The sequence below is a fragment of the Sus scrofa genome, chromosome 7 (genome assembly GCF_000003025.6).
Source record: "Sus scrofa isolate TJ Tabasco breed Duroc chromosome 7, Sscrofa11.1, whole genome shotgun sequence".
NCBI lineage: Eukaryota > Metazoa > Chordata > Mammalia > Artiodactyla > Suidae > Sus > Sus scrofa.
Window position 1 is genome coordinate 61072001 of NC_010449.5, and position 11892 is coordinate 61083892.

An 11892-nucleotide genomic window follows, 5' to 3' on the forward strand; every position below is an offset into this window, starting at 1 on the left:
CCCTTCGAATGTGGTTAGTCCTTTTTTTCTTCAAAAGTGTGAGGAGCCTGGGCTGATTTGAAATAGGAAGGTGAATTTATGAAAGTTTTCTTGAGGAAATGTCAGGGCTTCCAAATCTTATTTCTGTTCTGCTCTTGTCCATGGCCATTCGTTCCTGTTCAGGCCTCTCACTGAGCATGGAAGTGTCTGCACAATCAAGGCCCTCTCTGCAGGGCAAGGAGTTCTGCCTGCAAGAGTGAACAGCCTCTGGGGGACCGGGGCAGAAACTGCTGGACCTTCTAGGGCGTGGGTGGAGGAAGAGGAAACATCTAGTAGTCCTGGGGGAGAGGGGGGATTCTCAGGAAGGGATGCTAGGGTGCTGGGGGAATGGGTTGTTGGGGCCTGGGATTGGGAGGGGGACTGAGGAGGTCAGTCCCTGAGGCTGGATTCTGGACTCTTGAGTGGGAGGACCCAGGCCCTGGGGCTCCCAGGCTGGCCTTGCTCATGACTGTCTCTTTCCTGTGACTTCCCAGTGTGCTCCTGCGCCCTCCAGCGGGACCTTCTTCTCCAGGGCCGGCTCTACATCTCCCCCAACTGGCTCTGCTTCCATGCTAGCCTCTTTGGCAAGGATATCAAGGTAGTGATAAGTGGTAAGGGCTGCCACAGCCCAGGGGAGAGAAACCCCTGCCCTGCGGACATGCTTCAAGCCAGGCCTGTCCCTCTGCACCTGGCACCTGGTAAATCCTCTCACTGTGAGGCGTCCCAGCTGGTGTCCAGGGAAGTAGCCACACCACTTCTAAACAGGGGCTCCTATCTAGACTCCACATCTTGCATGAAGAGTTCACTGCCAAATTATTCTGCCTGCGGGTACCTCCAAAATGCCTTCAGAATCACTGTGGGAAGTCACATTTACCGGGGCTATAATGTGGCCAGGTGGTGGCTCAGGGAACTCTGTTACTGGAGAATGGGCTTCACCAGGGCCCATCCACTCTTGCCTGGGTGATGGGGTGAGAGCCTAGAGCACTGTGTGCAGCCAGGGGCTGGTGGGTAATGGGAAAGGAGCCCACACGAGAAGGTGGAAGGCTCAGGTACCCTCCCATGTGGGATGAGCTTCTTTGTGATGCTAGTACTTGGTTCACTGCCAGCTGTGGCCCTAAGCAGGAAGCAAAGGGACTGTGTCCTTGGGGACAAGTCCTGAGAGAAGCATGCCTCTCCCCCTCCCAGGTGGTCATTCCCGTGGTGTCTGTGCAAATGATCAAAAAACACAAGATGGCACGGCTCCTTCCCAATGGCCTGGCCATCACCACCAACACCAGCCAGAAGGTCAGTGAGTTTCTGGGCCAGCGCTCCCCTGTCCCAGCCCAGGAGTCCTCAGCCTGGCTCTGGCACACTCCCAAGTCTTTCCTCATTTCACCCTTTTCTGTGTTCTGTGTTCCAGTATGTCTTTGTGTCCCTGCTCTCCCGGGACAGTGTGTACGACATGCTAAGGAGGGTCTGCACCCACCTACAGGTATGGAACCTAGGGGCGGGAGGGCTGGGGAGGCTGCTGAGGCCTGCACTGAGGTCTCGGGGCACAGCTGGTAGGGCAGGTTGGCCCGTCTCTCCAGCACATGGAACAGGGGCAGGGACAGGGGAGTAGTGGCTCAGGCTCAGTCAGTCAGAGGCAGTGCTTGGACTGTGTGTCTATGCTTGTGAACCTGTCTTATTAAGGTCAGGGGGCCCTTGAGTGTCCCCATGTACAGCCTTTACTTGTGCGTCCTCAGTGCAGAGATAGGAGCATGTGGCCGTGTCCCAATATGCCTCTAACTCTCTCTGGCCTATGGTGAGGAAGGGGGGCGGGCAGCAGCTTTGGGGGAATATGGGGCCTTGGATTTATTCTCTGCTCCAGCATTAACTAGGGCTCCCCCTGCAAACTAGAGGCAATAGTGCCCCTATATAGTACCTTATTTGGAGGACAATCTCTCTTGGTCTCATGCCTGGCTTTGGCTGTTCCAGATGGATAAGTGACCCCTGTCCCCTTCCTTCCTCAGCCTTCCAGCAAGAAGAGTCTGAGTGTAAGAGAATTTCCAGAGGAACCTGAGTGCGAGTCTCTGGTGAGAGCTGAGACTGGGAGCAAGAGCAGCTGGCCCGAGACTGCCCACAGCTCTCAGGCTTCACGGCCTCCCAGGCAGGGGCCCACAAAGCAGAGCTGTGGTAACAGGCTCAAAGGCCAGTGGCCATGCCGTGTCAGAGGGTCCTCTAGAGGTCCCAGACTTGCTGGCTTTCTCAGCAGATGTCCAGGCCCTGGATCACTGCCCAGGTTGGACCCCGCACCTTTACAGGCACAGAGCCAGCAACCCATGTTGTCCTTTAGAAGAGTCAGGAGGGCCTTCAAGGGGATGGAGAGGTCATTGTAGAACCCAGGCAGGCTCATTTTAGATTTGCCGAGGTCCCAGTCAGTTCTTTTGCTCCTGGAGTCCTGGGTAAGCAGAGTTTCTAGAGCAAGGGTAGGGATGGGGGTTGGAAATGACTCTAGGGTGTTTGAAGTCTCCTTCAGTAACCATTAAGCATTTAGTCAAGCATGCAGTATGCACAATGCCATGCAGGGGATGGAAGGTGATGTTCCCATTTTTTTGGCCCCGGCAAAGGTCAGTGACCTACTTAGGGTTAGAACCCAGATTAGCCGGAGTCAGGACTTACTTCATCTAAGATACATAGTGCTGAGCTCTCTTGGACTCAGCTGGGTACCTGGGTTGGCTCATGTCTTAAGACTCCACTGTGGTTCTACACTAGCAGTCTTCAAAGCCACTGTCCTCTTGGAGAGTGGCTAGGCACAGCAAGGGAGCAGATATGAGAGACATGTGATTGCTAAGGCAGTGGTTTCCCCTGCTTCTGGGTACCTGGTTTCATGCTTGCTAGGCATCCTAGCATTGATATCTGGAAAGGCTTTGATAAACCTAGCAGGGACTCCTTAGGGCAAGTGAGACCCCAAGGACTATGGTGAGCTAGCTTCTCCTGCCTTCTCTGCAGGAAGTCCTCATCCCTGAGATGAAGTGGAGAAAAGTGTGCCCTGCCTCCAGGTCCCTGTCCCTCCCAGACAACATCCCTTGTATCCCTCGGGCATCCGTGGACTCTGCAGACGGCCTCTTCCCCTCCAGGAAGCCTCCAGGGTCTGGTGAGTTCAGTGTGCTTGTCCATGGCAACTGCTTGTGAAGACCAGGCTTTCCCTCCTCCCACTTCTGCAAAAAGGGGTCATCACAACCAGCAGAGCTATTTCCTTGTCTAAATCCATAAGGGAAAGCCAAAAGCCCAAGTGGCTTCAGAGAGTGAGGGTGGGTGGGGGCCTGCCTTCTGCCCCAGTAAGAGCCCTCATACTGTCCTGTTGCAGAGAATGCTGTCTGTGAGGATAAGCTGGAGGAGGAAGCCAGGAGCGACAGGGAGCTGAGGCTCTGGGATTACCGGCTCCTGAAGATCTTCTTCGTGCTGTAGGTGACTATGTGGGGTTGGGGGAGGCAGACCAGCCTGAGTGTCTAGGTATTAGAGCAGGGGCCTTGGTGTGTGGGGAGGTCCATGTCCAGAGTGAGGGGAAGGTTCTGAGTCAACTGCAAACTCCGGGGTGGTGTCTGGTGGCCAGGCAGCAGGCCCTTCTGGAGCAAGATAAAATATCTTTAGCTTTTGTGCCTACAACCCTGTAATTTAAGGTTTAGCCTGTGTGGTTGGGAGGGGCAAGATATGAAACTGTTGAGGAAAGACAAAGTGGCATAGGACTGGGGAGGAGGAGGGCTGGTGAAATCTGAGAGGCCCATCAGATAGACTAGGAGAAAGCCATACCCTTCCCACGGTCCCTAAGAACTAGTAGAGCAGTGAGCGTGGTGGGATGTCTTATGAACAGCCAGCCCCTGGATTCTCTCACTCACCTCATCACCTTCCTCTGGCTCTGATGGTTTCTGTCACCCTGAGCACTTGCTGGGGGAAGGGCTGCTGCCTCCGGGTTATCTTAGTGGCCTTGCAGCGGGGGTGCAGGACCAAGGTATCTGGTCAGATACCTGCTCAGCTGAAGGACCTGGAACTCCTGCTGGGCTCTGAGGACACCTCCATGAGGACAAGCCTCAGGGACCCCTACGTGGCCTCCGGGAAGAAGGATGCACAGGTCTGAACATATAGCTACAGGCAAAGGGTTAATTCCTCCAATTGCAGGAATTAGCTTAGTCCTATTCCTATTTTTGGTGAGCCTCTAAAAATGCCCTGTTTTTAGAAGAGAGATTCAACTCCTTGCTACCCCTCTTTCTACAGGATCTGCTTCTTGGTCATGTCTTCCTCCTACCTGGCATTTCGCATCTCCCAGCTGGAACAGCAGTTATGCTCCTTGACTTGGGATGGCTCGGTCCCTGGGCACAGGTGATGCCCTTTCTCTTTCTCAGGCCTCCGGGATTGAGGGTTAAGGACAGGAGCCAAAACCTATTGCCAGGCTGCTTGTTACTCTGGTTGGTCTTGGCCTTGCCCTTGAGCAGGCTTGATGGCCCTCAGCAAGGTCAGGCAGGTATGCAGAGTAGAGAGAGTCCCCTTGACTTGCTTTCATGCGGGGGAGAGTCTTCACCAACCTGTCTGTCTGCCTTCTAGGCCCTTTGTCTGACCTGGCTACCTCTCCTGTGCGCAGGTAACAGCCACCTGACCTTTGTCCCCACTCCTCTAAGAAGACGACTCCAGGTGCTGAGGTGCCACCAACAATTCCCTTGGTTTATGCTGCTGCTGTGCTGAGACTTAGTCTGAAGGAAATTATTCTGGATCCCCTCCCTGCACCCTCCCCCTGACCCCTGCAACTCTTGCCCCTCCTTTAATGAGTATTCTAAAGTACGTGTTTACAAAGCTCCTACAATTTTGGGACTTAGACAAGAAGTCAGACTTTTGGAACTAGCTGAGGAATTCTATATTCTAAGCTTCAGCAAACACTTGAGTGAAAAAAAAAAAAAACAAACCCACAAAAAACAACCAACGTGTTCCTTGAAAATAGTTCTGGCACACAGGCAGAGCACTTAAGGCCACGTCAAGGGCAAAGGCCATGCCTTGATACCTGTCACATGGCTCACTCCAGTGGTGGGACAGAGGCGAGAACCCAAATGACCAGTGTGGGCTCTGATCTCTCCCAGCATCCTGCACTCTCGCCTGGCCCCTGAGAGTCTCTGTTCTGGGGCACAAAGGCTTCTCTGCAGGCAGCCGGGGACCCATGCAGGGCAGACTGGAGGGAGGTGAGCTATGAGTGGGAAGAGGGCCTGTGGCCAGTACTCCAGCAAGAGAGGAATGTTCCTGCTCTAGCCCTGTATGAGGAGGCTGGCTACATCTGGGAGGACACCACCTGCAGCGGGGGACAGTGGCAGGGGCTGTGAAGGAGAAGGGAGATCCAGCATTCTGTGTTTTCAGCTGCCACCTCCTGGTGAGACAGGTGGAGCAGGGCCTTTGATCACTGTGGGAGGATGGAGGTGTCCGTGATGTGCCTGGGACAGTGTGAGGACCGGGCCAAGGGGATCTGTCTGATACCTCTGGGGAAAAGAGAGATAGAAGAGAGGAACAGTGGACTTGGTGGTGGCTTTGTCTTAGATTCCTCCTTCTCCGTCACGGTCTTCTCAATTCTAAAAAGTTTCTCTGTGCCTTAAAACTCTGATCTGCTAAGACAGTGCCTTTGGAGGTTCTGGAAAGGCCTTAGTGAGGAGGCCAGAAGTATCAGGGACAGTCACTGGTGATGGGGTGGGTGCTGTCAGAAATAGCCATTTTTCCCCTCTTCAGACACCTGAGAGGTTAACTGGGGAGAAATTCATGTGGAAATTATTTATTGTGGAGCTCTGATTGTCTGTCTGATTTATGAAAAACCCAAATGAAGACTGGAGGAGGTGACAACTCCTGAAACTCAGACTGGAGGTCTTTTCATTCTCTGCCATTGCAGGTTCTAGGATTTGGTTTAGAGCCTGGCCTTGTGGGTTGCTTGCACCAAATCTTTATGTCTCAGGTGAAACTCACTGTTCCCATTCTCCCCACAGTGCCACACTGGATGAATGCCTGTCCTTTTTTTTGGAACCAGCCCCCTTCATCACTCCTCTCCATCATATTTTCAGGGAAATAATCTTACTTACCCTACTGCCTCCCCTCCCTGGTCTTTGCTGAAGGGCAGGGAGAACAGGTCCATTCTCTGAGCCTTGCTGGGTTGAGCCAGAGGCCATGAGAGGTGCCAAGTCATGATAGGCTGTGCCAACATGCTGGTGAGCCTAGTCTCCAGCCATGCCCCAGGCTCAGAGACAGCAAGAGGCATGCAGTAGAGTAGGTGGCTTTGGAGACCCTCTTGGGGTCCAGGGCTTTGAGTGATATGGTGTGTCTGTCCCTCTGGCCAGCATACCTTCTGTTGTGCTCATTTATAAACTATATGTATTTATAAAGACCTGCTTGCATTGGCGAATGCTCCTCTAACTCCCTGAGAGTTTGGCTCAACTATCCTTCAGTTGTTCCACTATGGCATTAGCCTTTGAAAATAATTTTAAATAAAAAATCTGATTTTTCTAGTGTCTTGCCTGTGGTGTGGAAAGTTCATTTTTATCTTCTGTGTACTCACTATAGGTACTGACATATTTGGCACCAAGGAAATTGATGGAACCCAAGTCACTCACAGAATCCCAAGTACTTTGCGAATTTCACTCAGGCAAATGGGGAACAGCAAGGATGGCCACAGCAAACCACCAGTCTCCTGCCTTTGTTGGGTGGACACTGGGAATGCTTCCCCGTTTCTCCTGAGCAACTCCAAAGCAAACAGTACTGTGCTTCTGACTCAGGATTTAAAGCCTGGAATTCAGAGCTAGAAAACTCCTGTGTCCTCTTCTATGACATCAAAAGCCTAGATTAGGTTAAATTCCAATTTGGGCCACATCAACTTTCTCCCTGGGAGGCCCCCTCTAGCAGTGATTCATTCATTCAGTAGACACTGAGCCCAGACTATGAGCAAGGTACTGTGATTTTAGGAGAATGATCAGACAATTCACAGAACAAAAATATATGACTAGGATCCTAAGGATAGAGCAGTGAACATGTCAGGCAACATCTCTGCATGTCCCAGGGCACTTAAAATTCCACAGAAACTAATTTCCAGGTAAAGAATGAGCAGAGAAGGTAATTACAGATTGTGATTAAGTTCCAAGAAGGAAAGAAACAGTGATATGAAATAGAGTAAATAGGGAGATGGTTTTAGATAGGTGGTCAGAAAAGTTTCTGTGAAGTGACATTTAAGCTGGTTTTTAAAGGATAAGGAGCCAGTCAGGGGAGGAGCCTGGAAAAGAGCATTCCTGGCCAAGGGTTAGCAACTGCAAGATAGGAAAGATGCTTATGTCTCTGATGAACAGAGAGACCGTCTGTTCGTGAGTCTAGAATACCAGTCAGTGGGAGAGAGACATGAAAAGAGGCTGGAGAGGTCAACCCGGCAACAATAAACCCATTTAAATGTCAGTAAAGGACTTGAACAGACATTTCTCCAAAGAAGATATACAAATGGCCAATGAGAAAGATGCTCAACATCACTGGTCTTTAAGGAAATGCAAATCAAAACAACAATCAGGCACCACTTCATATCCATTAGGATGACTACTATCAAAGAAACGTCAGGAGTTCCCGTCGTGGCGCAGTGGTTAACGAATCCGACTAGGAACCATGAGGTTGCGGGTTCGGTCCCTGCCCTTGCTCAGTGGGTTAACGATCCGGCGTTGCCGTGAGCTGTGGTGTAGGTTGCAGACGCGGCTCGGATCCCGAGCTGCTGTGGCTCTGGCGTAGGCCGGTGGCTACAGCTCCGATTCGACCCCTAGCCTGGGAACCTCCATATGCCACGGGAGCGGCCCAAGAAATAGCAACAATAACAACAACAACAACAAAAAGACAAAAAAGACAAAAAAAAAAAAAAAAAAAGAAACGTCAAACAAAAGGTGTGAGGATATGGAGAAATTGGAACCCTTGTGTACTACTAGTAGGAGTGTTAAATGGTGAGACCACCATGGAAAACAATGCAGAAGTTCAAAATATTAAAAATAGAATTACCATATGCTCCAGAGTATATACGCAAAAGAAGTGAAAGCTGGGGCTTGAAGAGCTGTACACCCATGTTCACAGCAATGTTATTCACAATAAGCCAAAAGGTGTAAACAATCCAAGTGTTTACTGGCAGATGAATGGACGAACAAAATGGGGTATAAACATGCAGTGAAATAATAGTCAACCTTCAAAATGAAGACAGTCTCGACACAAACTACAATATGGATAAACTTTGAGAATATTATGCTTAATGAAATAAGCCAGTCACAAAAAGACAAATACTGTATAATTCTGCTTATATGAGGTAATTTGGGAAGTGATATGCATTGAAATAGAAGAATAGGGGTTGCCATGGGTTAAGGGGAAGAGAAATGAGTTACTGTCTAATGTATACAGAGTTTCAGTTTTGTAAGATAAACAGTTCTGGAGATGGTGATGATGGTTGCACAACAATGTGAATGTACTTCACACTGTGGAACTATTCACTTAAAATGATTAAGAAGATAAATTTTATATGTATTTTACCACAATAAAACAAACCAAAAAAAGAGGTTGGAGGAGTTCCTGTCATGGCACAGTGGTTAACGAATCCGACTAGGAATGGTGGGTTCAATCCCTGGCCTCGCTCAGTGGGTTAAGGATCTGGCGTTGCCATGAGCTGTGCTGTAGGTTGCAGATGTGGCTCGGATCCCATGTTGCTGTGGCTCTGGCGTAGGCTGGTAGCAACAGCTCTGATTAGACCCCTAGCCTGGGAACCTCCATGTGCCCCAGGTGCAGCCCTAGAAAAGACAAAAAAAATAAATAAAAAAATAAAAAAATAAATAAAAATAAAAAAAATAAAAAGAGGTTGGAGGAGTTCCTGCTATGGTGCAACGGGATTGGCAGCATCTTGGGAGTGCTGGGACACAGGTTTGAGCCCCAGCTTGGCACAGTGGATTAAGGATCTGGACTTGCCGCAGCTGTGGCTTACGTCTCAACTATGGCTTGGATGTGATCCCTTGCCTGGGAACTCCATATGCTGCAGGGTGGCCAAAAAAGAACTAGACCCATTCTAAAAGAAATACTGAAAGGGTTCCTCCAAATAAAAAAGACATAAGAAACATGATGGAAGAAATCACAATTGGAAGTAATCGCTTAAATAAGCCAGTTACAGATCTAAAAGGAAAAAAAAAACCTATTGTAAAAGCAATGATACACATTATCAAAAAGGAAAAGCAAAAGGATAAACATGAAGGTGTTAAAAAATGACATCTGGAGTTCCCATTGTGGCTCAGTGGTTAACAAATCTGACTAGGAACCATGAGTTTGCAGGTTCAATCCCTGGCCTTGCTCAGTGGGTTAAGGATCTGGCGTTGCTGTGAGCTGTGGTGTAGGCTGCAGATGTGGCTCAGATCTGGCATTGCTGTGGCTGAGGCACAGGCCTGCAGCAACAGCTCCGATTAGACCCCTACCCTGGGAATCTCCATATGCCGCAGGTGTGGCCCTAAAAGGACAAAAGACAAAAGACAAAAGACAAAAAAAAAAAAAAAAAAAAAAAAACAAAACCCATAAAATGTGAAGAAAAGTAAGAAAATCTAGACTTTTTTTGTTTTAATGTGTTTGAGGCTATATGACTATCAGGCCAAAGCAAGCAGATATAGGAAGGGGTTAACATACTTGAAAAACAGGGCACCACAAATCAAAACCAAACAATACTTGAAATGCAATTATTCAAAATCTATAGGATGCTGCAAAAGCAGTTCTTAGAGGGAAGGTCATAGCAATACAGGTCTTCCTCAGAAAAGAAGAAAAATCTCAAATCAACAACTTAACCTACCACCTAAAAGAATTAGAAAAAGAAGAACAAACAAAACCTAAAGACATGCAGAAGGAAGGAAATCATAAAAGATCAGAGAGGAAATCAATACAACTGAGATTCAAAAAACAATAGGAAAAAAATGACAAACCTCTGGCCAGACTCACCAAGAAGAGGAGAATAAGAACTCAAACAAAATAAGAAATGAAAAAGGAGGAATCACAATACATATTGCAGAAAAACAAGAAATCATAGGAGAATACTATGAACAATTATATGCCAACAAATTTGACAACCTAGAAGAAATGGACAACTTTCTAGAGAATTACAGCCTGCCAAAACTGAATCAAGAAGAAAGAGATCAACTGAACAGTCTGATCACTAGAAATGAAAGTGAATATGTAAATCAAAACACTCCCTACAAACCAAAGTCCAGGACCAGATAGGCTCACAGGCGAATTCTACCAAACATACAAAGAAGAACTTAAACCCACCCTTCTTAACTTTTCCAAAATGTTCAAGAAGAAGGAATAATCCCAAAGACATTCTATGAAGCCACATCACCCTAATACCAAAACCAGGCAAAGATACTACCAAAAAAGAAAATTACAGGCCAACATCTTTGATGAATATAAACGCAAAAATTCTCAACAAAATTTTAGCCAACTGAATCCGACAACATATAAAAAAGATCATATATCATGACCAAGTGGGATTCATCCCAGGTTCACAAGAATGGTTCAACATGTGCAAGTCAATCAACATCATACACCACATTAACAAAAGAAAAGTCAAAAACCACATGATCATCTCAATAGATGCAGAAAAACATTTGACGAGATACAACATCCATTCATGATCAAAACTCTTATCAAGGAAGGTATAGAGGGAACATACCTTAACATAATAAAAGCCATTTATGACAAACCCACAGCCAATATAATACTCAATGGAGAAAAGCCGAAAGCCTTACCGCTAAAATCTGGAACAAGACAAGGATGCCACAGCAATCAGACAAAAAAAAAAAAAAGAAAAGAAAGAAAAGGTATCCAAATTGGAAGAGAAGAGGTAAAACTGTCACTCTATGCAGATGACATGATACTATATATAGAAAACTCTAAGGACTCCACACAAAGACTACTTGAACTGATCAAGGAATTCAGCAAAGTAGCAGGATATAAGATTAACATTCAGAAATCAGTTGCATTTCTGTATACCAACAATGAAATATTAGAAAAGGAATATAAAAATATAACACCTTTTAAAATCACACCCCCCCAAATTAAATACCTAGGAATAAACCTGACCAAGGAAGTGAAAGACTTATATGCTGAGAAATAAAAACATTAATCAAGGAAATTAAAGAGGATTCAAAGAAATGGAAAGATGTTCCATGCTCCTGAATTGGAAGAATTAATGTTGTTAAAATGGCCATACTACCCAAAGCAATCTATAGATTCAATGCAATCCCTATCAAATTACTCATTACATTTTTCACAGAACTAGAACAAACAATCCAAAAAATTATATGGAACCACAAAAGACCCAGAGTTGCTAAAGCAATCCTGAGGAACAAAAAACAAGTAGGAGATATAATTCTCCCAGACTTCAGACAGTATTACAAAGTTACAGTAATCAAGACAGTGTGGTGGTATTGGTACCAAAACCGACATACAGACCAATGGAACAGAATAGAGAACCCAGAAATAAACCCAGACACCTATGGTCAATTAATCTTTAACAGAGGAGGCAATGATATAAAATGGGAGTAAGTCTCTTCCACAAATGGTACTGGGAAAACTGGACAACTGCATATAAATCAATGAAACATACCCTTGCACCATGCACAAAAATAAACTCAAAATGGCTTAGAGACTTAAACATACGACAAGACACCATAAAAGTCCCAGAAGAGAATGTAGGCAAAGCATTCTCTAATATTAACTGTACAAATTATTTCTTAGGTCAGCCTCCCAAGGCAACAGAAATAAAAAAAATAAACCAATGGGCCTAGTCAAAATCACAAGGTTTTGCACAGCAAAAGAAATCATTACAAAAAAAAAAAAAAAAAAAAGACAAAC

The 11892-nt window shown here is 46.8% G+C and overlaps 1 protein-coding gene across 4 annotated transcripts in view; it reads left to right on the forward strand.

Moving 5' to 3' along the window:
* GRAMD2A (GRAM domain containing 2A) overlaps positions 1-6509 on the forward strand; it is a 45727-nt gene extending 39218 nt beyond the window's left edge. For 2 of the 4 annotated variants that reach the window (XM_013978112.2, XM_021099128.1), the window contains exons 5-12: positions 513-616; positions 1204-1302; positions 1418-1489; positions 2010-2072; positions 2989-3133; positions 3347-3443; positions 4252-4356; positions 4579-6509. In XM_013978112.2, the coding sequence (XP_013833566.1) occupies positions 513-616; positions 1204-1302; positions 1418-1489; positions 2010-2072; positions 2989-3133; positions 3347-3443; positions 4252-4356; positions 4579-4591 (698 nt within the window). In that variant the 3' untranslated portion in view covers positions 4592-6509. Of the gene's footprint in view, positions 1-512; positions 617-1203; positions 1303-1417; positions 1490-2009; positions 2073-2988; positions 3134-3346; positions 3444-4251; positions 4361-4578 lie in introns of those variants that run through there. The other 2 variants (XM_013978113.2, XM_021099127.1) reach the window with 2 other exon arrangements.